We start from the raw sequence: 26,285 nt of genomic DNA, 5'->3' as shown, positions 1-26,285 counted from the left end.
TGTGGTATTTTTATTTTGTTTTAACATTCCTAAATTACATTTTAATTTGCCCCCAGCTCTACTCAGGAATGAAGAGCTATGATGTTTCAGGCAGGGGTCTTGTGTTTGACATTCATGACACTGCAACTTCCTTTTTTTATAGAGGAGGAAATAGAAGGCCAGGGAAGCAAAACTGGACCAGCTGAAATTCAAGCCCAGGTCCTCTGACTCCAAATCAGCTTCCTCCCCACCATTCCATAAAGACCACTAGAAGGGAAAACAAGGATTTCCCTTCACCCCTGGCTCCTGGTCTCAACTACATAAACTGAGGAAGGTTTGAAAAGTAGTTCCAAGCACTTAGAAGTGCCTGCCTATCAGAGAAGATGGTTTCCACCTTGGTGTCCTGAACACCTTGGGCAGTCTGCTGAAGCCTATGGAAACTTCCTCAGAATAGTAAATACATAAAATAACGTACATAGGATTACAAATGAAATTCCAATTACATTGAAATATATTGGAATTTTATTTCAATTATATTGAAATTGCATTCCAATTTAATTCAATTATATGGGAATTTTATTCCAATTATATTGGATTTTTATTTCATCTGTTCCAATGCTATTGGGATTTATTCAAATTATTCCAATTTATTCCACTCATATTAGAATTTTATTCTAATTTATTTAAATTATACTGGCATTTTATTCCATTTATTCCAATCATATTGGAATTTTATTCTTGTTTATTCTAATTCTATTAGAATTTTGTTCTAATTATCCTAATTTATTCCAAATCTAATGGGATTTTATTCTAATTAGTCCTGTAAAATTGAAATTATTTTCTCTCATTCAAGTTCACAAACCCACTAAAATCTATTCATATGCTCGTTGCCGGTCCCTGGATCCCAGGTTTAGAGTCCCCCTATGTTAGTTGTCAAGCCCACTAGGAGGCAGTTGGTAATAGGGACAAGAGAGTTGACTTCAAGCCAGCTGAGCTGGGTTCCAATGAAGGCTCTGAAATTGACAAAGAGCTGGGGGACCTTGTCAGTTTCCTGGCCTCCCTGGACCTCAGCTTGCCATTCTCCTAAACAAGAAGATGACGTGATGGGTCCCTTCTTGTCTCAAAGGCCTGGCCCTGTGCTTTGGGGTCCAGTGTGTGGAGCCTTCTCAGGCTACTCTGGCCAAGTTTTTTCTCCAGTTCGAAGCAGACAAGCCCAGATTTATTTTTACAGGGGCAGGAGGGACTGTGGGTGTGTGTGTGTTTGCCCCCAGGAGGCAGGCCCAGGGAGAGGGGAAAGAACTGCACACAGAAGGGAGGCGGGCACTCCCTGGAGCTCTCATTGGCAGGCCTATGAAACCAGCCCAGGTAGCAGCTCCAGGGGAACAAACACAGCTTGAGCTTTGTCCCTCGTGTGAACACTGCTCCTGGTGGGCCCCAGAGCTGCTGCTGTTGCTGCGGGAACAGGAAGAGGGAGGAGGAGCTTGACTTGTCTGTCTTTGGTTCCAGAGCAGAAAAAATGCAGCTCTCTCTGGGAAATGCGCTCCTTTCCGTTTGGGAAACAGGGCCCCTGCAGAGCCTCCTTCTCTTCTTTGCCATCCTCCTCATCCTGGCACAGTATCTGCAGAGGAGGAGGCAGCATCACAACTGTCCCCCTAGTCCTCCTGGGCTGCCCATATTGGGCAACTTCTTCCAGATGGTCTTTAAAAACCCCCAAATGACCATCCAAAAGGTAAGGAGTGAGATGGCTATGAGGGGACGTGGTAGCTGGGGCCCTGGGGAATGTGCTGGATTGGGCAGCCACAAGCCTGGGTGTCTATCCTCCTCTGGGTCTGCCTGGGAAGCAGCCCCTTGCAATGGAGAGAACATTTGGTTTGGGGCTTAGAGGGCCTGGGTTCGCATCCCCCCTCTGACTTGTGGGACCTGGAGAAAGCCATGAGCTCCTCACTTGTAGGGTGTGTCATTGCGGAATTAACTTCCGCATGTGGTCAGCGTTCGATGGCCACCGAGGTCCCTTCTGACTCACTTTCTGTGATTCTGATGCAACGAGATGATTGTAAAGTGCTTCACAAATGATTGGCACTCATTAAGCACTATATAAATGTCAGCTATTATTTTTGTTTTTGTTATCTATAACATAATTGGCAAGCTCCTTGCAAACCTGTCTTTTGCTTAGCACAGTACCTGGCACCTAGTAAACACATAATAAATGTTCATTAATAGACTGACTGGCAGAAATTGCATAGGTAGCCTCTGAGGTCCCTTCAAACTCTGGAATCAGGGCCACTGAATTTTAGTTAAATATATTTTTGATCACTGCATTTTAATATTGGTTTTCCTTTTTTATTTTCTGCATTTAACAACTTTCTTCTGAGAAGGACCCATAGGATTCAGCAGACTAACAAAGGGACAGCCCCCCTCCCCCCACACACACACAGAGGAAAGGTTAAGACTCCATGGTCTGTGACCCTGATATAATGAGTTTGGACAAGCTGTGTCAGGTCTCTGATCTTCACTTGCCTTATTGCTCAACCCTGGGTGTTAACATTATACTGCCAAACATCGCAGGAGTGTTTCTTTCAATTAAGCTCACCAAACACTAACAATCATTTTTTTTAACCTGACAGATCACACTGGGGACTCAAATTTGGTGCAGTCTACTCAACTCCTTTCTGTGTCCTGGACCACTCTGGCAGTCAGTCTGTTGAAATCAATGGACACTCCCTCAGAATCATAGTTTTAAATACATAAAACAGTATTATAAGGGAAATTGATTTTAACAAAATGCAGTTATTGAAATTTAAAGAAAAGAAAACCGGGTTGCCAAGAACCAGATCTGTTTCAGAGAAAGTGTACTTGTGAAATTGGTTTTTGTATCTTAATGTGAGACTTGACATTTATTCCTTTTGAATTTCACCTTATTGCGTTCAGCCCAACCACAGCCCATTGAAATGTTTTTGGTTGACTCCATCACCCACTTATATTTCCCGACTTAGTGTTGACTGCAAATCTGATAAGCACTCTGCTTGTGCCTTTATTTGAGCCATTACTAAAACGTTAGAGAGCCCAGGGCCAAGCACAGATCTGGGAGTAACCCACTACAGACCTCCTACCTGGGATATTCAAAGGTTAAGTTCCTTGCCAATAGTCACACAGCTGCCATAGGTCAGGGGTTAGATGTGAACCCCTGTTTTTATGATGCTGATGCTGATGCTGGGTCTGTATGCACTAGCCCATGCTGTCTCCCACGTGAAGTTGATATCCTCAACACACCCCTTTGGGTAACTACTACATAAGCAGAAATTAAATCTTGGAAAACATTCAGTGACTGGTTCCAGTCAGGGGTCAAATGTAGGATCTGAACCCAAATCTTACTAGATTTCAGGTCATAAGCCCTTATCATATCCCATTCCTCACCTCAATTTTTTTTTTCATTTTGAAGTCTAAATATCCCTGGCTACTGAAAATTGTAATCATATACTACCAATGTGAGGTCCTTCACTTTCCGAGGTTCTTATAGTAGAAGAACAGCACTCTTGGGCCCTGCAAAGCTGTAATGGCTTCATACAGGGGTGTGGTGACCAACACTTGGGATGTCTGTGACCTGAAGACAAGCCTTGCTAAATTCAGAGAAGCTCATGACCATGTTGGCAGCAACATTGACTGATTTTTCCTCTAGTCTCTCTCAAAGACCATATACTGAGTTTTGAAAGGGCTTTGATGGGTGTCAGTGTGGAAAAGACACAATCAATAAATCAATTAATTAACAATCATTTCATAAGTACCTTCTTTGTGCCAGGTACTATAGGAGGTGCTAGAGATTAAGAAAACAAAAAAAATAAAACTACCCCTGCCTTCTGGGAGCTTACATTCTGCCCACTCCAATGAACTTGCAATGGTACAAGTATTGACCTCTAGGTCTTTACCCCATATTAAACCTGAGTTGTTCTTTGTCATATATTTCCAGTCCAACATGCTGCCTTGAATGTAGCAGCGACTTCAGAGTCTGGAAAATACTTCCTCTTCCCCTGAATCTTTTGGAATTCCCAGTTTCCATCAAAGTTTAGCTTCATGGGGCCATCTCCTGCAGGAAGCCTTCCTGATCCTTCCCAGATGCTGATCTCCCCTGAAATCACTTAGAATTTCCTTTGTAGGTAGTCTGTATTTATTTATATATGAACACACCATTTCCTTCCAATGTCAATTCCTCAAGAGAAGAAACTGTTTGGTGTTTGTTACTGTCAGCTCATCTTCTAGCACTGCACTTGGATGATCTGTGTCTGTTGAGGTGAGCTGACCTGAAATCAGTGGAATTGGATCAGACTGAATGGAGTGGACTCCATTGGAATTGATATTTCACATTGCTGGAATTTTATCTGATAACAGTACAGACAAAAAATAGCCTGAAAGGCAATGGAGGTTTACAACTAATTCTTTTTCAGTTTGCCAAGAAATATGGAAATGTTTTCTGGATACATGTGGGCAGTTTAACTTATATGACAGCAACCGGATTGCCACTGATCAAGGAGGTCCTGCTCAACCAAGCCCAGGTGTTTATTGATCGTCCCCAAGTTCCTGTGCACTTCCATGGTTTTAAAACACTTGGTGAGTTCTTTGAAATAAACATATTTGGTAAATGTTTTTCATCTCCATCATTTTGTGAAAAATATCTTTGCCTCCTATTCTTCATCCTTCCTGAAGGGTTCCAACCTATTACAGAGTTCTTGTGGCTAAAAGAAATATGATAGAAAAAAATAGGACTTTGAAGTTTCCTTCCGTCACATCTGACAGTGAGGGGAGAAGAATAGGATTGAGGGGGAGAGCAATGAGGATGGTGAAGGGGTTCAAATCTATCCCATAGAAGGATCAGCTAAAGGAGCTTGGAGTATTTAATTGAATAACAAGGAGACTCAGTTGGGGGGTGAAGAGAGGCATGATGACTGTCTTCAAGTGTTTGAAGGCCTATTAGTAGAGAAGGCATTAACTTGTTCTCCTTGGCCTCAGAACCAGTAGCAAAGGGTGAATTTTGCAGAAGAAGACAATTTGGGTTGATGCTAAGAAAAAACTTCCTAACCATCAGAGCTGTCCAAAAATGAAATGGTTTTTCTTCAGAGACTATGGATTCCCCCTCATAGGAGGTCTTCAAGAAAAGCTGTTCAGTATATTTTGTTGGTGTTGTTTGCTTGGTAAAAGTTAGACTGGATGACTCTAAGATCCCTTCTAACTCTAAAGCTCTATGGGTTTGTGATTCTGCCTTTGATCCACATGATGGTGCAGGCACCAGCTGAGTCACCTGCATCTGGAGGAATTCAGTAAAATCAAAGTCCCAAGTCAAAGTCTCTTTTTTGTTTCAATTTGTTTTAGGTTTTTAAAATTTATTTTTGATTTATGGAATAAAGTAAGTGTTTCTATAACACAGCATAATAAAAAGATGATTGCACATGAAACTGCAAATCTACTATGCACAACTTAATATTCCCTTCAAATATCCAAATTATCATGTATTTATTTCTTTTTTTCTTCTCTCCCCTCCCTAGAGATGGCTCCCATTAGACACAAATAGTTGTGTGTGTGTGTCTGTACATATGTAAAATTATTCTATACATACTTCTATTTATCATTTTTTTCTCTGGGTGCATATAGCATCTTTCTTCAATTGTCCTTTATAGTTAATTTAGGTATTTATAATAGACAAAATAATATTCATTCAAAGTTATTCTTACAACAATATTGCTGTTACTGTATACGATGTTCTCTTGGTTCTGCTTATATCACTTTTCTTTTTTTTTTTTTAATTTTTAGACAATTGGGATTAAGTGACTTGCCCAGGGTCACACAGCTAGTGTGCCAAGTGTTTGGTCTGTGGCCAGATTTGAAGTCAGGTCTAGCACAGTTGTATTTAATCATGATGATATACCACAACTTGTTGAGCCAATTAATGGGCTTCCCTGCAATTTCCAGTTCTTTGCCGCCTCAAAGGAGCGATTTTTTTTAAGAACATTTAGTACATTTTAGAACATATAAGTTCTTTTCCATTTTCCCTAATTACCTTTGGAAATAAACCTAGTAGTGGTATTGTTGGGTCAAAAAGTATAGGTAGGTTAGTAACTCTTTGGGTTACTTTCCAGATTGCCCACAAAAACAATCGGATCACTTCACAATTCCACCAGTAAGGTATTAGTGTGTCAATTTTTGCACATCCCCTCTAACACCTGTCACCCTCCCTTTGAGTCATTTTAGCTAATCTGGTAGGTGTAACATGATATCTCAAGGTTCTTTTAATTTGCATTTCTCTAATCAATAATGATGTAGAGCATTTTTTCATATGACTATAAATTGTTTTGATTTCTTCATTGGAAAACTGCCTTTTCACATCCTTTGGCCATTTGTCAGTTGGGGGATGACTTGGGTTCTTTTAGATTTGATAAAATTCTTTCTAAATTTTAGCTATGAGACCTTTATCTGATAAACTGTCTATAAAAATTTTCCCCCAGTTTTCTGCTTTCCTTCTGATCTTGGCTACATTTGTTTTACTTGTATTAAACTTTTTAACTTAATTTTGTTAATTTAACTTAATTTTGGTAATTAACAAAATCACCCATTTCCCCCTAACTTTATTCTCTCTTTTGTTTATTTATGAATTATTCACTTATCTATAAGTTTGATAAGTAATAGTTTCCATGTTCCTCTGATTTTCTTGTAAAATCTCTATATCAAGGTCATGTATCCATTTTTACCTTATCTTGGTAAATGGTATAAGATATTGGTCTATGCCCAGTTTCCTCCATACTGCTTTTCAGTTTTCCCAACAATATTTTCTTTACCAAATTAAGAATTTATATCAACAAATCTTGAGTGTTAAATACAGCTATTACATTTATGTGCTGCTGTAAATTGCATGTCTACTCTATTCCATTCATCTACCTTTCTATTGCTTAGCCAATAACTGATAGTTTTAATAGTTACTGCCTTCCAATACAGTTTAAGATCTAGTATTGCTAAACCTCCCCCCTTTACACTTTTTTCCATGATTCTGTAGATATTCTTGACTTTTGGCTTTTCTAAATGAATTTTGTTATTTTTTTCTAATTCTGTTTTTCTAGTACCAAAAAATATTTTTTTTTGTAATTTAATTGGGGTGGTGTTGAGTTCATAAATTATTTTGGGTAAAACTTTCATTAGTATTATATTGGCCCTGCCTACCCTTGAAAAATTAATATATCCTCAATTATTTAAATCTGATTTTATTTGTATAAAATATTTTTAAAATATTTTTTACATAGTTCATATTTGGGTTTTTTGGGGGGAGGGGCAGGGGGTTCCCAAGTATTTTATATTATCTAGAGTTATTTTAAACAGAGTATTTTTGAACTATCTCTTCTTGTAGAATTTTGTTTGTGGTATGTAGGAATACTGATGATTTATGTGGATTTACTTTATATCTTGCTACTTTGCAAAAATGATTAATTGCTTCACCTAATTTTTAGTTGACTCTTTGGAATTTTCCAAATATATCATATCATCTGCAAAAAGAGATGGTTTTATTATCTCATTGTCCATTCTGATTCCTTTAATTTCTTTTTCTTCTTTTGTGGCTATTGCTAGGATTTCCAATACAATGCTAAATAATATTGGTGACAGTGGGCTTCCTTCTTTCACACTTGATCTTACTGCAAAGGTTGCTAGTTTATCCCCATTACAAATAATCTTGCTGATGATTTTAGATAAATGCTTTTTTTATCAGTTTAATGAAAAATCCATTTATACCAAGATGTTCAAGTGTTTTTGATAGAAATGAGTGTTGTAATTTATCAAAAGCATTTTCTGCATGTATTGATATACTCACATGATTTAAAAAAATATTATTGATGTAATCAATGTTAATAATTTTCCTAATGTTAAACCACTCCTCTAATCCTGGTACAAACCCCTCTTGATCATCTTTGTAATATATTATTGCAATCTTTTAGTTGGTATTTTATTTAGGATTTTTGCATACATATTCATTAATAAAATTAGTCTATAATTTTCTTTTTCTGTTTTTACTCTTCTTTGTTTAGGTATCAGTATCATATTTTCATAAAAGGAGTTTGGTAGAATGTCTCCTTTACCTATGATTCCAAATAATTTATTTAATATAAGAATTAGTTGATCTTTAAATGTTTGATAGAATTCACTTATAAATTCGTATGATCCTGGTGTGTTTCCCTTAGGAAGCCCATTGATGGCCTGTTCAATTTCTTTTTCTAAAATAGGTCTGTTTTGATATTCTATTTCTTGTTCTGCTAATCTAGAGAAGGCTGGAATTAATTGAACTGGAAGAGTACGAAAAAAAAACCCTAGACACATGTAAACTCACACACACAAACACACACACACACACACACACACACACACACACACACACACACTCACACACACAGCTTGCAATGTAACAGTTCCTTGAACATGTACAGTAGAAGTGGTAATGTCAGAAACAGTCCACAGTGAGAGATAATGAACATAACAGCACCTACCTTCCAGGGTAGTTGTCAGGCTGAAATGAGATAATATTTGTAAAATGCTTATCATACTGCCTAGCACATAGTTGGTGCTTAATAAATGCTTATTCACTTCCCTCCTCTTTTCCTTACTCAGTAAGAGGCCTCTGTGGAAGGACCACCCTCTTTTTTTTTTTTCCTCTCAGGTCTAGGTAGTTATACAGAAACAGTTTGACCTCTCCCCTGTTATAGAAAAAAGCAACATTTCTCTAAACAATTCCATCCTTTGGTATCTTCCACAAACCTTTTGTCTAGGTTCCCAGGTTGTTCATAGCAAGGATACTTCCTGAGAAAGGAGTATCCCAAGGTCCCTCTTCTAACACCTCACCCACACCCTGCATTCTTGGGCAAAGAGAAATGAGGTTGACTGTTAAGAAGTTAAGGAGATGAAGAGAATTTTACACAAGTAAGATGTGGTTGACCTTTGGAGAAAACTGAATGAGGATAGAAAGGAATATACCTTTTTTTCAGCAGTACATGACACCTAATTGACCATGTAAGAGGGCACAAAAACCTCGAAGTCCAATGCAGAAAGGTCAGAAATATTAAACGCATCCTTTTTCAGACCATGATGCCATAAAAATTATATGTAATAAAGGGCCATGGAAAGGGAGGCTAAAACTAATTGGAAACTAAATAATCTGATCCTAAAGAATGAGTAGGTCAAAAAAAACCACCCACTGTGTGCCAAACGCTGTGCTGGGAATACAAATAGTAAGGAGTAGACAGTTCCTGCTCCCAAGGAACTCACACACTGACTGGGGAAATCACACAAAGTTTGGCTGTAGGGCACATGGAAACCCTTCTCATCAATGTGCCAAAAGAAGACAAGCTTATACTTCTAGGCATCTTTAATAATAGAGTAGGTATAGATTCCCAGACAGGGAGGGAGTCCTTGAGAGTATGGAGTTGGAAAGAGCAACAGCTATGGTCATTCACTACTGAAGACTTGTGCATCTCATGACCTTCCCATCACCAACACTGTCTTCTATTTACCTAAATACGATAAAACGTCATGGATGCACCCTCGCAGAAAACACCGGCATTTAACAGACTATGTGATTATAGGTAGAAGAGAGGATGTGAGAGTGATGAAAGCAATGTGTGGTGCAGAGTGCTGGACTGATCATAGACTTCATAGACCTCTCCAAGCTAAATATTCACATTCAATGAAAGTGGCAGCCTCATGGCAAATTGACTACCAGAATTAATGTCAACATATTAGAGCCCTTCTCCACGTGTGAACAGTTTGGTGCTACCATGGAGGGAAAGTTGAGCCAAGACACAGGTGGCAACAGTGGAACAGAAAAGGAATGGATAGCTGTCAGAGATCTGGTGTAAAGGACTACATTTGCTCATCTGGGTCAGAACACTGACAAACATTAAGAATGGTTAGATGAAAATGATGAGGAAATTCAGGAGCTGCTAAATAAAAAAAGAGAACTCCACAGGGTTTACCAGCAGGGTAGTTTATCCATCTCTAAGAAGGTAACATTCAACTCCTTCAAAAGTAAAGTACAAGCAAAGCTTAGGCAGATGCCAGATTCTTGTCCCAGTAAAAAGGCAGATAAAATTTGATTTTATGCTTATAGTAACAATCCAAAGTGCTTTTATGTTGCCCTGAAGGCTATTTATGGGCCAAAGACCTATGGCACATCTCAGCTACTCAGTGCTGATGGAGCCACATTGATTAGTGATAAGGATATCATTCTAGAGAGATGGACTGAACACTTTCACAGTGGTCTCAACAGACCATCATCAATCGATGCTGAAGCCACTGACTTTACCTCAGGTGGAAGTCAATCCCTTCCTAGCTGAAATTCCAACTGAAGAGAAGGTTTGAATGCCATTAGGCCCTTTTCGTGTGGCAAAGAACCTGGTGCCAGTTCTATTCCAGCTGAAATTTACAAGGTCGGGGGGTACTTTGTTCATAGAAAAGCTGACTGAAATGTTCTGGGTCATATGGCAAGAGGAGGTTATCCCCCAAGAGTTCAAGGACACTTCCATTGTCCATCTCTACAAAGGTAAATGAAATAGATTGTACTGTGACAATTCCAGGGGGTCTCTCTCTCTTAATCAAGAATCTTGCCAGAGTCCTTGATAGACTGATGCTTCACTTGGAAGATGGTCATCTATCTGAAGGGCCAAGGAACAGTTCATATGGTGTTTGTTTCCAAACAACTCTAAGAGAAATTCCAGGAATGGAACAGATGTCTGCATACAATGTTTGTAGATCTGACCAAGGCTTTTGATGCTGTCAGTCATGAGGGCTTATTAAAAATCATGTCAAAATTTGGTTGCCTGAGAAGTTCATGAGTATTGCACATCAGTTTCACAATGGCCTGTTTGCCCAGATTCTGTATAATGGATAATGCTCTCATGCTTTCCCAGTCATCGATGGAATGAAACAAGGCTGTGTGTTTGTTCCCATGCCTTTTAGCCATGTTGTCAAACTCATTCAATTAGGACAAACACAGCATTAGGGTCAGCTACCACACTGCTGTAAGTTACTCAACTTGACAAGGCTACAAGCCAAGACTGAAGTGAAGAAACTATTGATGCATGCTTTTATGTTTACAGATGGTTGTGCACTCAATGCAGCTTCTGAAGCTAAGATAAAACAAAGTATGGATCAATTCTCTGCTGCTTATGTTAATTTTGGCCTAACAATTAGCACCAGGAAAGCACAGGTGCTCTATCAGCTAGCAGAATGCCATCTATATCTGGAACCATTGGTTACAGCAAAAGGAGAAGTTTTGAATACTGTAGATAAGGTCACTTGCCTTGCCAGTATACTTTTCAGAGATGTAGACATTGATAATGAGGTTGACACATTGCCAGAGCTAGTTCAGAGTTTGGGAGGTTCTGAAGCAACGTGTGGGAGAGAAGAGGTATTAGAATGACTGCCAAACTAAAGTTCTACAGAGCTGACCTCACTGTTATATGCCTGTGAAACCTACACAGTATACCAGTGCCATGCCAGGAAACTGAATGGCTTCCATTTGAATTGTCTTAGGAAGATTCTGAAGAATACCTGACTGGATAAGATACCAGATACTGAGGTCCTTTCTTGAACTGAACTGCCAAGCATTCAAACTGTACTGCAGAGAGCACAACTCTGATGGGCTGGCCATGTTGTTCAAATGCCAAACATGTGCTTGCCAAAAAGAATATTTTATGGAGAAATCACACAGGACAAGCACTAACATGGTGGTCAGAAAAAGTGATACAAGGACACTCTCAAGGTCTCTCTAAAGAACTTTGGGAACACGGGAGACACAGGTACAGGACTGCTCAGCATGGTGTGCCCTTATTTCAGAAGGTGCTATGCTCTATGAGCAAAGCAGAACTGAAGAAGTTCAAAAGAAACATGAGATGAGCAAATTTAGAGAATCTACCTGAGATGTTCACATGGACTATTTGTGCCTCACCTGTGATAGAGAATTCTGAGCTCATATTGGTCTGATCACCCACAGTTTGACACCCTATAACTTGACTCTAACATAGTGATGTCATTTTGGTCCTCTTCTAGAACAAAGGACTGAAGCCAACCGACTTTTAACCACTCTGCATATGTCTTGCATATGCTCAATTATTTCCATGATGTTTCTCCCATTACAAGTGAGCTACTTGAGGACAGGGACTGGTATTTTTCCCCTTCTTTTGTATACCCAGAACTTAGCACAGTGCCTGGCAAATACTAAGCGCTTAATAAAAGTTTGTTGATTGACTGATTTATTTAAATCCTCACAATGACCCTTTGAGATAATTTCTATTATTATCTCAATTTTACAGATAAGGAAACTGAGGCTGAGAAAAGTCAGTGACTTGTCGTATAATTAATAATTGTCTGAGGCTGAATTCAATCTCAGCTCTTGCTGAGTTTAACTCCATCATGCCATCCACCATGCCTCCTACTTGGTTAGTGAGTGAGCCTCACCAAAGAAGTCACTGGCTCAGGATTTCACTTAACTCCTCAGGAGTCTGGCTATGAAAGAAATTGAGGGGAAAGGGGGAATAACATTAGGTCTCATTTCCTTGAGAGGAAAAAGAAGGGAATTTTATGGGGCTAACAGGGAAATATGGGCTCAAATACTAGTCATTTCCCTAGAAACAATCACTCCCCTCCTTCTTTGCAGTTTGCGAGGCTGCCTACATTGGTGACATCTTGAAATAGTTATTTAGGTGTCTCAGGATATGGCCAAGGGCCTGCTATATGAGATAAGAGATGATTGGACTCCAGCCTGCTTGTTAGGAGAGCAATGGTATAGAAAGTTAAACAATGATTATAGGGAAGGTGGATTTCAGGAGTGATTAGGTATGGGATTAGTATTAATTCCATGAAAATAGTCAAGAACCCTGGCCTGACTTAAGATGAGGAAGATGAAGAGATAGGGCAGCCTAATAGGAACTGAGGCTCATCCTTCTATCCCCCTTTATATTATTTAGCTCTACAAAATGTTTCCTTGGATAATGAAATTCCTGCCAGGAAATCACCAGAAGTTCTTTAGAGAATGGAAGAAGCTAGAAACTTTTGTAGAATGTGTGATCAAACAACACAAGGAAGACCTGAACCCAGAGGAGACCCTGGACTTCATTGATGCTTACCTGAAGGAGCTGTCCAAGGTAATGGAGACAACACAGAAAGTGGGCATTGTTTGTTTAAAACCAAAAAGAAAGGTGCAAACTTGTGGGGATAAGTGTGTTAAAATGTTCCAAACTTTACATCTGCCTCAAAATGTAAATATTTTTCCTCAATGTCAACCCAGGGAGGCAAAGACTATGAATAAAGGAGCTTGCTAGTGGAGAGTTCACAATTTTTATTTAGAAATGAAAGGGACCATAGGGCTCATTGAGTTCAACCCCCCGATTTTATAATGGGGTAAACTGAGTCATAGAGAAGTTAATTGACTTGCTCCAGTGACACAGCTATTTAGAAATCTGAGGCTGGATTTAAACCCAGCTGTTTCTGTCTCCAAGTCCAATGTCATTTTCATTAGAACCTACTCTGATTAGGATTAATTCTTGGCCCTGATATTTTATCCCTATGAATTCATCTCTTTGCACCTCCCTTTTCTCATCTGTAACATTAAGATATTCTATATATACCCTCTAACCTATCCAGAATTATTGTGTGTATATTATTTGTAAACCTCATAACACATTCAATTGGGTATGGAAATCTGTCTTACCCTACAGGAAAATAGGGGGAGACGGGGACAAGAGAGCAGGGTGATGATAGAGAGGAGGGCAGATTGGGAAAGGGTATAATCAGAAGTAAATACCTCTGAGGAGGGACAGGGTCAAAAGGAAGAATCAAATAAATGGGAGGGCAGCATAGGATTAAGGGAAATAGAGTTAGTTTTTCAAAACATGTATACTATGGAAGTGTTTTGCATAACTGCACATGTATAACCTATATTGAATTGCTTGCCTTTTCAATGAGGGTGAGTGGGGAGGGAGGAAGGGAGAAAATTTAGAACCCAAAGTTTTAAAAACATGTTTAAAAAAAAAGATTTCACATGCAACTGGGAAACAAGATATATAGGAAATGGGGTACAGAAGTCTATCCTGCCCTATAGGAAAATAGAAGGGGAAGGAGATACAAGAAGGAGGGGAGAGATAGAAGAGAGGGCAGACTAGGGGAAGGGATATTCAGAATGCATGCCATCTTGGGGCGGGGGAGGGGCGAGATGGGTTGAAAATTTGGAACTCAAAAACTTGTGGAAGTGAATGTTGAAAACTAAAAATAAAGAATTTATATTAAAAAACATAATTCCACTGGGGGAGAAAAAAGTTAGGGCTGAATTGTGTAAGATGAGGCAATTCTGAAAACAAAAAGAGTAGTAGGAGAAACTATCTCATAAAAATGGGACACAAAAGGAAGAATTGATACAGAGGAGGCAGGTGAGAATGGAGGGCTGGTAATATTGGAAACTTACTCTCATTTGGATTGAAGAGGAAACAACATATACATCTTATGAACCTCTAGAGAGGTGAGAAAACTGGAGATTAGAGTGAGGGAGAGACTTTTAGAAGGGGTTATAGGCTAAAATTAGGAGGATTGGGTGAATAGATTAAGGAAGGACTTTTAGAGGGGTAGCTAAAATAATAAATAAGAGGGTAAGGGGAGAAGATAAGGTAACAGGGAAAAGACGAAAAAAGAGGCTGAGAAGGAAAATAATGAGTAAAAATAAGATGGGGGGAAATTCACAAATAGTAATTGTAAATTTGAATGGGAATTAGAAAAAAATGACAATATTAATTTGGAAAAAACAAAGGGTCAAGAATATCCAAGGAAATAATGAAAAAGGCTGTACAGGAAGGATGTTTAGCAGTGACAGGTATCAAAAATACACCATAAAGCATTGATCATCAAAACTCTCTGTAGTGGCCAAGAAATCGAGTGGTGAATCCCTGGGATTGATCAGGAACACAAGACCCTGTAGTAAACGACCATAGCAACATAGAGGCTGATAAGTCCAAAGACACCAGCTTTTGGGAGAAGAACTCGCTATTTGACAAAAACTGATGGGAAATAGTTTGGTAGAAACTGGATATAGAGCAGGGGTGGGGAACCTGCGGCCTGAGTCCACATGGGGCCTTCAAGGTCCTTAGGTGTGGCCTTTTGACTGAGTCCAACTTTTATGGAACAAATGCTATTATTAAAGGGATTTGTTCTGTAAAGTTTAGATTCGGTCAAAGGGCCACACTCGAAGATCTAGACAGTCACATATGGCCTGAAGGCCACAGGTTCCTCATCCCTGAAACATTTTATACTGTATATCAAGATATGATCAAGATGGGTGCATGATTTATACAAAAAGGTGGAAACCATAAGCAAATTAAGAGAGAAAGGAGTAATTTACCTGTCAGATCTACAGAGGAGGGAAAAATTTATGACCAAACAAGAGATAGAAAGCATTATGAGACATAAAATGAATGATTTTGATTATATTAAATTAAAAAGGTTTTGTATAAACAAAACCGATGCAACAAAAATTAGAAGGAAAGCAGAAATCTGCGAAATGATTTTTGCAGCCAGTGTCTCTGATAAAGGCCTTATTGCTTAATACATAGAGAACTGAGAAAAATTGATAAGAACACACATCATTTTCCAACTGATGAATTAGCAAAAGATATGAACAAGAAGTCTGCCAATGAAGACAACAAATCTGTCTTTAGTCATATGAAAAAATGTTCTACCTCACTATTGATTAGAAAAATGCAAATTAAAACAACTCTGAGGTACCAAATCACACCTATCAGATTTGCTAATATGAAAGAAAATACAAATCGTGAATTCTACAGAGGAGGAAAATTGGGGCACTAACACACTTTTTTGTTTATTTTTACCAGAGAGTTGGTGTTAAGTGACTTGCTCAGGGTCATACACCTAGTAAGTGTCAAGTGTCTGAGGCTAGATTTGAACTTAGGTCTTCCTGACTTGAGGTTTGGTGCCCTACCCACTATACCACCTAGCTGTCCACTAATGCTTTGGTGATGGAGTTGTGAACTGATCCAGCCGTTCTGGAAAGCAATTTGAAACTATGCTCAAATGCAATAAATCTGCGCATATCCATCGATCTAGTAGGTCTGTATACCAAAAAGATCATAAAAAGTAGAAAAGGACTCACACATACAAAAATATTTACAGCAGCTCTTTTTGTGATGGCAAAGAATTGGAAAATGAGGGGATGCCCTTCAATTGGAAAATGGCTAAACAAATTGCAGTATATAAATGTAACGGAATATTGTTGCACTCTCAGAAATTATGAGAGGTGGATTTCAGAAAGGTCTATAAAGACTTACATGAACTGATGCAAAGTGAAATGAGCAGAACCAAGGGAACATTGTACACAGTATCAGCAATGCTGTGAGATCAACTATGATTGACTTAGCTCTTTTCAACAGCACAATGATCCAAGACAAGTCCAAAAGACTCATGATGGAAAATGCTATTCACACCCAGAGAAAGAACTAATACAATGTGAGTGCAGATGGAAACAGACTATTTTCACTTTCTTTATTTTTTATTTCTTGGTTTTCTTCCTTTTGTGTTGTTTCTTCTTTCACAACATGACTATTGCGAAAATGTTTTACATGAATGCACCTATATAACCTGTACCAAGTTGTTTACCACCTTAGGGAGGGGGGTAGGGTGGGAGAGAAGGAGAAAATTTGGAATTCAAAATCTTGTATCAGAAAGAATGTTAAAAATTCTCATTATATGTAATCAGGAAAAATAATATTTTAAAGAAAAAAATCAGAGTTTTCATTCTTAGGAACAGCTACTGTATTCTTGGATATTGAAGGGAAGCCACCTTAACCTTCCCAAAGCCCCATTGAGGGTTCAACTCCTCATGCTTGCTTATATTTTAGATTAACTTATTATTGCCTTTTTTATTTAAGGATAACATCCATTCTTGTTTTAATGAAAAAAAATTAGTCTTCTGCACTCTGGACCTCTTCTTTGCTGGAACAGAGACAACTTCTACCACACTGAGGTGGGCACTGCTGTATATGCCCCTTTATCCAGAGATCCAAGGTACAGTGATGGCCCCAAGGTATGCATCCCTTTAGAATTCCACCCAGAAGAGTTCCCATTTATAAAGAGCTTGAAAGTTTGCCAGTTTACACATGTCATCTTCTTTCAATTGTCTTTGGAATAGAGCAGTGATTATAGTTTTTCATAATCAAGTAGACTCATTTTTGACATCAAAATTTCTTTGGTAATTGGTGGCTAAGGCAGCAGAATGAGTCTAGAATTTGTAATCAGGAATATGTGAGTTCAAATCTTGTCTCAGGCATTTACTGACTATGTGACCTAGCCTCCTCATCTGTAAAATGGGGGTAATAATAGCCCTCGTCTCATAGGGGTGCAATGAAGATCAAACAAGCTGACAAACATAAAGTGTTCTGTAAGCCTAAGAATGTGTTCTAAATATCAGATGTTATTTTAGTATTGTTGATTACAATTTTCACGTGCTATATTTTTTATTGAAAAGGTATGTGTTAACAAAAAGTAACATTTTAAAATGTATTTGTAACCTATTAAATATGGTAAAACTCCATAGATTTCAAAATCGATATGCTTAAATGAAGGACACATTATGAATTCAATCTACAGAAGGTCATAAGGTCTTTAGATTTTGAGTTGGAAAGTATCTTAAAGGCAATAAAGTCCATGCCATCTTTTGATAAAAAAAAATGATACAAAATGACCTTCAGCCCTCTGCAGTCAGCTCCTGCTTCTACAATGACCGTGTCGTTATCATTATTAATATACATTAACTTACCTATAAGTTGCTCTAATGTATATTTATGCTACAAATTATTGCCATTCATTATATATTATATTTATATATTAACATATTTTATAGTTATAAGCATAGTTATGAACTACTCTAAATGGATGATCTGCCCATTGCCACCAAATATACCACTTCATGAATTCCTGAATCCTGAAATTCCCTTATCTGATCTCAATCTATTGATATTCCACCTATTCCTCTGCCTTCCTTGACTGCCAATCTCTTGACTCCTCAGTTCCTTGCCAGGCCATCACCCTTGCATTAGCCGCACACTCCTCATTTTTCCATCTTGACGCCTTCATGAACCAATTCAATCTATACTTCCCTCACTATGGCATCATCCCGCTTGTCCTGTCAAACATCAGGCTTGGTTCACTTGAACTATCATTGGCCTTCGCTCTCATTCATGTGTGTTTAATGAATGTAAGGAAAACCACTAAAGCAGATTGACTGTTACTAATTTATCTTACATAATCTCATAATTATTGCTGCAAAGCAATCCTTTTACATTTCCCTAATTAATTAATTTTCTAATTCACTGCAGCTCTCTTCCAGACCTTCTCATCCCTTCTCACAGGAGCATGGCTTACTCTCCCCCAACACTTTCAGCTGAGAAACTGGCCTCATATTTTAGTACAAATCATTATATACATATGTGTGATATTTTATTTTATTTTTCTCTAACTACATATTGAAACAATTTTCAACATTTTCAAATATTTGAGTTTCAAATTCTGTTCCTCCTTCCCTCCCTCCCTTTCTTCCTTCCTGAGATGGTAAGCAACAGATACGTGTTATACATTTGGACTCATGTAAAGCATTTTCATGTCAGTCATTTTGTATGAGAAGACTTGAATAAAAAAATGAAAGAAATGAAGAAAGTGAACAATAGCATGTTTCAGTCTGTATTCAGCCAATATCAGTTCTTTCTTTGGAGGCAGATATCATACTTCATCATGTATTAGTCCTTTGGAATTGTCTTGGATTATTGTATTTCCGAGAATAGCTAAGTCATTCATAGTTCTTCACTGTACAGCGTTGCTGTTGTTGCCTACAACATTCTCCTGATTCTGCTCACTTCACTGTGCATCGGTTCATTTTACTGCAAATCTTGAGGCCGTTCACCATGAACTCTCTCTTCTCCTTTCCTCCTCATCTCACATCACTCAGATGCCTTCTGTCACTCCTGTCTCCATCACCCCTATCTTACATGAAGAGGAGACTCTTCTCCTTGTCAAGGCCAGCTCTTCTAAATGCAAAAGTGATCCCATTGTTTTTTCTTTAGCAGATTGTTCTCTCTATTTTTCCCACTTTCTCCTTTATCTCCAATCACTCCCTGTCAACTAGTTGGTTCCTTACTACCTCCAAACATGCCCCTGTCACCCCCATCCTGAAAAAACAAAACCTCACTTGCTTGATCCCCACTAACTATTATTCCAAATTAGTTTTCCTTTTTGTGGCTAAACTCCTTGAGAAGGCCATCCATAAGAGATGTGTCCCCTTCCTTTCATCTCACTCTTCTTAATTCTCTAGTCATTCAACTGAAACCACTCTTTTCAAAGTAACTAATGATCTCTTAATTGCCACATCGAATGATCTAAATGGAATGATTTTTCTCAGTCTTCATCCACTTTGACCCCTCTTTCACACTGCCAATCACCTTTTTCTCCTTGGTACTCTCTTCCCTCTAGATTTTCATGACACTTTTTCTGAGTCTTCCTCCTATCAATCTGACCACTCCTCTGTCTCCTTTGCTAGATCTTAGTCCAGAACATGTCTGCATCCAGGTCACACATATAGGGTTCTGTCCTAGGCCTTCTTCTCCTCTCCCTCTATACCAGCAGTGGGGAACCTATAGCCTCAAGGCCACATGTGGCTCTCTAGGTCCTCAAGTGTTGCCCTTTGATTGAATCCAAACTTTACAGAACAAATCCCCTTAATAAAAGTATTTGTTCTGTAAGACTTGGCCTCAGTCAAAAAACCACACCCAAGGACCTAGAGGGCCACATGTGTCCTACAGGCTGCAGGTTCCCCACCTCTGCTCTATACTATTTCACTTGGTGATTTCATCCACTTCTATGTATTCAATTATCATCTCTATGCTAATAATTCTCAAGTCTATTTATCCAACCCAAAGCTCTCTGCTGACCTCCAATCTCTCATCTCCAACTACCCATCGGACATTTCAAAATGCATATCCTAGATACATGTTACACTCAATATGTACAAAGCAGAGGTAATTCCCTTTTCCCTAAACCCTCCTCCCCTCCTACCTTTCCCATTACTATAGAAGACAAGAGCATCCTCTCAGTCCCTCAGTGCAGAAACCTAGGAGTCATCCTCAACTCCTCATTATCTCACTCCTCCCTATTTAATCTGTTGCCAAGGCCTGCTTATTTCTCCTTTATAACATCCCTTGAATATTTCCTCTCCTCTGATGCTATCCCCACCCTGACACAGGCCGTCATCCCCTCACACCCGGACTATTGCAACAGCCTGTGGTGGGTCTGCCTGCCACAAGTCTTTCTGCACTACAATCCATTCTCATTCAAACATCATTGAGTGATTTCTCCCACTCAGTAAACTCCAATGTCACACCATCACCTTCAGAATCAAATACAAAATGCTCTGTTTGGCATTCAAAATCCTTTATAGGATGCCCCCTCTTATATTCCCAGTATTTTTATGCTTTACTTCCCGAAATGTATTCTCTGATTCAGTGCCACTGGGCTCTCAGCTGTCCCACTAACAAGACCCTCCATCCCTCCACTATGGGCATTTTCTCTGGCTGTCCTCTTATTCTTGGAATACTTTCTCTCCTTATTTTTGCCTCCTGGCTTTCCTGGCATTCTTCAATTCCCAGATGAAAGCCCACTTTCAGTGAAAAGCCTTTCCCAATCCCCATTAATCTTAGTACCTTCCCTCTGTGATTATCTCCAATTTATCCTGCATGTGTCCTCTTTGCATGTGGTCGCCATCATTAGATTGTGATCACCTTGAGCACAGGGACTGTCTTTTCCCATTCCCTGTCTTCCCAGCCTTTAAATATAGTTCCTGGCACACAGTAGGTGCTTAATAAATGCTTGTTGACTTGACTTGAAATACTTTGTTTCTGTCATCATGGCTCATCACAGATACTTTGTCAAGGATAAGCTCAAATAGGGAGCCAAATTATCTTTCTTTTAAAATTACCAGCCCTTTTTTGTCCACAACTGCCTTCTACCTCTGACTTGGAGTCAGGGATCATTAGACACCAAACATAAAGCCATAAAAAGAAATATGATATACATAAATAAATTTAAGGCTCTTAGAGACAGTCTGGTCCAGTGGCGGTGAACCTTAGCCTTGAGGACACATGTGGCCTTCTAGGTCCTTGGGTGTGGCTTTTTGACTGAGTCCAAGTTTTACAGAAAAAATATTTTTATTAAGAGGATTTATTCTACGAAGTTTGGATTCAGTCAATGGACCTAGAAGGCTGCATGTGGCCTTAAGGCCTCAGTTTCCTCACCCTTTGTCTAGTCTGACCTACCTGTTTTAGAGGAAATGAGGCCCCACGGGGATGAATGACTTGCCCATGGATACTCAAATAAGAAGGGGTAAAGCTGAAATTTGAATTCAGGTCTTCTGTCTCTAACTCCAGCATGCTTTCCACAGTACCACATTCCTGGATGTCTTCTCAACAATATAAATATCCTTATTTGACATCAATCAGTGTAGTCTCCACTATGCTAGGCTATTGCGATTGGAACCTTTGGAGAAGTGTCAAGCCAAACTTTCATCCAACCACAGGTGTGGCTGTGGTTTTCCCACATGATCAGAGAAAACTGGATGGGAGGGGAAAGAAAGCCCTGAGTTCACATCTACTTAGATGTGTGTCTTTGAGCAAGTCACTTAAATTCTGTTTGTATCATTTTAATGTATAAAATTGGGAAATGATTGTGCTGTCCTCCTGGCATTGTTGCAAGGATCAAATGAGATAATATTTGTAAAGTATTTTGTAAACTTTAAAGCACTGTATATATGTGACTATTATTTGGCCCTCAAAAACTCTACGTTTTCTTTTTAGGTAAAATACAAGCTGAGATTGACTGGGTGGTTGGCCAGTCGAGGCAGCCCACCATGGCTGATAAGGAGAATATGCCCTACACTAATGCAGCCATTCATGAAGTTCAGAGAATGGGTTATATTGTTCCTTTCAATGTGACCCGGGTGGCTACAGTTGATACAACAGTGGAAGAATACCATGTGCCAAAGGTAAATAGCTTTTTCTCCCATGAACCTGAAGGTGCTCTGTGTCTTCCATCTACCCCAGGGGTAGATAGTGAAACAAGAAAACATAACTCACAGAGCAAAGGTCTTTGGTCTAATGTGCATGAATTTGGTCTTTAAAAAGTACATATTTTGACAATGTATTTATATATAATTGGATTTTTTGTAACCCTATGTATGCTACTCTACGCTTTAAAAATAATTATTCTGAAAAGGAGAGTAAAAGCTTCATTCACCATGTGACTGCCAAAGGGCCTCATGATAAAAAAGGTGAAGAAACTTTGGACTAGAATTTTAAAATCATTGATTCTCACAGTTAGATGAGAAAACAAAAAATGCTGGATTTGGAGGCAGAGGGACTGGGTTTAAAGCTTAATTTTAATCCTGTGTTTGAATTAGTTATGTCTACTTAAATTCCTTATGTGTAACATCACTATGTATGATAGGTCCTTGGGAACTCAATTTCCTTATGCGAAAAAAGAGGGTTTGAGTAGATGATCATTAAACATCCTTCCAACTATTCTAGACTCTATAGTCATATGAGGATAATGAGTCTACTATGGAACTTCCCACATTTCTTCTGGCCAAAAAAAGAAATTATATTTACTCAAACAACCGTGATTTCCCAGTCACAGTGGGCAAAGAAACTCAGACACCGAGTACAGAATTCTGAAGGAGTTATTTGCATCCCCACCCTGCATTGCAGTCCTGGGACTTGGCCAGGGCAACTCCACCAATAAAATTTCCTGAGATCCAGGCTCTAACCTAGGGTGAACCTTTCAAAGAAGTCACTTTAGGCCCTGGAGCCTAAATGGAAATCAGGATTAATAAATCATTTAACAACTCCCAGTGTCATAGAGCTCCATCGCCTCTCAATCATGTCCCTCATATCAATAAACATTTATAAGGACCTGCTACATGCCAGGCACTATGCTAAGTGCTGCTGACCTTTAAACTTGGGTTTTCTGACCTAAGTGTCATTTCTTTTTCATCTACTGAGTTAATAACTGTGTGTAAGACTCTGTGAGGAATACAGAGCGCAATAGTGAGAAATAGGTACCCTTTGTGTTGCACATTAAGGTTTATAAAGCACTTTAGAAATACCTGTCTTGAATCCCACAACAACTCTGGGAGGGAGGTGCCATTATTACTCCCATTTTACAGATAAGAAAACTGAGGCAGGTAGAGGAGAAATGACTTGCCCAGGGTCACACAGCTAGTTAGTGTTATGTGTCTGAGGCTAGATTTGAACTCAGGTCCTTCTGACTTTAGGGCCAGTGCTCTATGCACTGTGCCACCTAGCTGCCCCTAAACCTATAATTTAAACAACCTGTATCAAAGATTTTGATTGGTCTCACTTATCTCCAGTCCCATTGATCTTTCAAGGTATCTGACATTTCTAATCATCATTTCTTACAGGACATCTGAAGTAATTTATTAATTTAGGGCACGTTGCTACCTGGGAAGCTTACTCATTTACAACCTAATTCGCAATTAGGCATTAGGTAGCATGTGGTCCTATATAGGGCAGAAGCGAACTGGAAGATGAATCATCCAGTGCTAGTGGACAGCAATCTTGCCCCAAACTGGCGGTTTAGATTTACGCGGTTTGGGTTCATCTGCCCCTTCTGACACTTGAGTCAGTCTACCTTTCCATGCCTTAGTGTATTTGTCTGTACAGTGAGAGGGATGGACCACATGACCTCTACAATCCTTTCCAGTCCTAAATTTATGACTCTCTAAGGCCAGGGTTCTTAACTTGGGGTCCATGAACTCGACTTTTTGTTTTGTTTTGTTTAGATCATGATGGTTGCATTACCATATGATTGTTTCCCTTTGTAATCCTATGTGTTTTATTTGATTCATTTAAAATGTGATTCCAAGATGGGGTCCAAAGGCTTTGCCAGCCTTCCAAAGGGACCTATGACCCCAAACATGTTAGAAGTCCCTGCTCTAAGATATCTTGAGTTCAACAGCAGGATTGGCCACTAAAAAGCTGTGTTTCCTTGGTTGGTTCTTTGTGCCCCTACCTCCTCTCCCCTGGGTACTCAATTCTCTCTTCTCTAAAATGAGGGTGTGGGCAAGGTTCCTTGCACTCAGTTCTTTTCTCTTGTTTCCAGGGAGCTGTGCTTATGACCAACTTGACTGCCTTGCACAGAGACCCCAAGGAGTGGGCTACCCCAGAAACTTTCAACCCGGAACATTTTCTAGAGAATGGTCAATTTAAGAAGAGAGAGTTCTTCCTGCCTTTCTCAATAGGTGAGCCAAACCCAATAGCAAGGGACCCCTAGGCCAGGTGGAACCAACCTTTTTAGCATTAAGAAACTTTGCAGACTCTACTTCCTGAAACCCACAATCATATGATGGTGCACATACTAATAACAGTCATTGACTGGGAAAATACATCACAACAAAATTTAAAATACCAGACCTTTACATAGCTTTTTAAAATCTACAGGACAAATAGCAACTGTTTGGAGTTTCACAACCATCCCATGAGCTAGGTACTACAGCTGTCCATTTTGCAGATGAAGAAACTGAACCTCAGGGAGGTTAAGTGATCTGCCCACAGTCACAATTTTGAAGCGTCTGAGACAAAATTACTCCTAGGTCACCGCGCTCCATCCACTATACCTCCTAGATGCCAAAGTGTGATGGACTCAGCAAATACCTCAAGTGCATTTGTGTTTTATTTACTGCAAGAGTACCTGTAACCATGCAAAAATAATACCTATAAGCTAGTCTGCAAGGGACATGGAAGATATCTGACCCTGGACAATCTACGGAAATAGGGAGGGTTGTTTGCATTCTTTAGAGAACAGCAATGTGGTTGAAGTGAGGAAAGTTTCATCCTCAGGTCTGGTTATGTCTGATGTTTTTATAGACCCCAGAATTCCCCCAGGCATAGCCACTGCCCATAAGCTCTGGTACTGTCCCCTCTGAGTATCCTTGGGAGACCTCACTTAAACTTCCTGGGCCTCAGTTTCCTCATCTATAAAATGAAGGGATTGGACTAGATGACTGATAAAGTTCCTTTAAGCTCGGAAGCCATGACCCCAAAATCCCAGGAATTCATAACGAGAGGATCTGAGTTTTGTTTTGTTTGTTTCTTCCTTAGGCAATTGGGGTTAAGTGACTTGACCAGGGTCACATGACTGCAAAGTGTCAAGTAAGTGGTCTGAGGCCAGATTTGAACTTAGGTCCTTCTGACTTCAGGGCTAGTGCTCTGTCCAATGTACCACCTAGCTGCCTGGATCTGAGTTTTCATTGTGCTTCTTCTTAGGTGTATTATCTGCCATGACTCATATATTCTCAGGGCCTAGTTTTTCATTTCTAATAAGTGAGGGGTTGGAGTAGGTGGCCTGGAAAGTCTCTTCCACTCTCAAATCTGTGATATTCTGATCCTAAGTAAATACAAAGGAATTTCAGCACCAAGAATGCCCTTGCAACTGGTGGCAGCCTCTGACCTGAGCCTTGAAGGAAGTTATGGTTTCTAATCAGCAGGTAAAGGGGTAGGATTTGAACTGGAGTCTTCCTGACTCCAGGTCCAACTCTCTCTCCACTGAACCCACCCGGTTTAAATTCAAAGAAGTAATCTGTTTTTCCTAAGGCTACATAGAAGCAGGATCTTAGATCCAGATCCAAAAGGGCCCTTGGGGGCCCACATCATCCAACTCCATCATTTCACAGGTGAGGAAAGTTGGGCCCACTCACGTTAAGTGACTTGTCCAAAGCCACCTGTGTGAAAAAGCATCTGAAGTGGTTCCTGAACCCAGGTCCTCTGTTTACAGATTTTCAATGGTACTAAGTCTCTGAGGTTGAATCGTACATATGGTGCCTGGCATGGAGCTAGGAAGACTTAGGTTCAAATTCCATCTCTGATTGCTGTGCACAAGTCACTGGATAGCCTTAATGCACAACTCAATGCTAGGATTCCTAGCCTGGCCTGATGCCTTTGCTGAGCATTAGTGGATTTTCTCCTTTCTTATCTCCTTGCCTTTCAGGAAAGAGGGTGTGCCTGGGAGAACAGCTGGCTCAAGGTGAGCTCTTCCTTTTCTTCACTTGCCTGCTCCAGAAATTCACATTCCAGGCTCCCCCAAACATCCAGCTGAGCATGGAAATCCGATCTGGCTTAACCATCTCTCCTGCCTCCTACCAAATCTGTGCCATTCCTAGAGTGATGTAG

The 26,285-nt window shown here is 39.5% G+C and overlaps 1 protein-coding gene across 1 annotated transcript; it reads left to right on the top strand.

Moving 5' to 3' along the window:
* Nucleotides 1-1,417: 1,417 nt before the first annotated feature.
* Nucleotides 1,418-26,285, top strand: LOC110212934 (cytochrome P450 2J2-like). Its single transcript, XM_078155804.1, has 8 exons — nt 1,418-1,848; nt 4,349-4,702; nt 11,320-11,407; nt 12,966-13,142; nt 16,929-17,064; nt 21,897-22,084; nt 24,220-24,358; nt 26,104-26,285. The coding sequence occupies exons 1-8, from the start codon at nt 1,496-1,498 to the stop codon at nt 26,283-26,285; spliced, it is 1,617 nt and encodes a 538-aa protein (XP_078011930.1). The 5' UTR covers nt 1,418-1,495.

The sequence above is a fragment of the Phascolarctos cinereus genome, unplaced genomic scaffold, assembly GCF_003287225.1.
Source record: "Phascolarctos cinereus isolate Bilbo 61053 unplaced genomic scaffold, phaCin_HiC Scaffold_5;HRSCAF=322, whole genome shotgun sequence".
NCBI classification, from domain to species: Eukaryota; Metazoa; Chordata; class Mammalia; order Diprotodontia; family Phascolarctidae; genus Phascolarctos; species Phascolarctos cinereus.
Note: the sequence above shows the minus strand (reverse complement) of the source record. Positions and strands in the feature narration are given on the sequence as shown.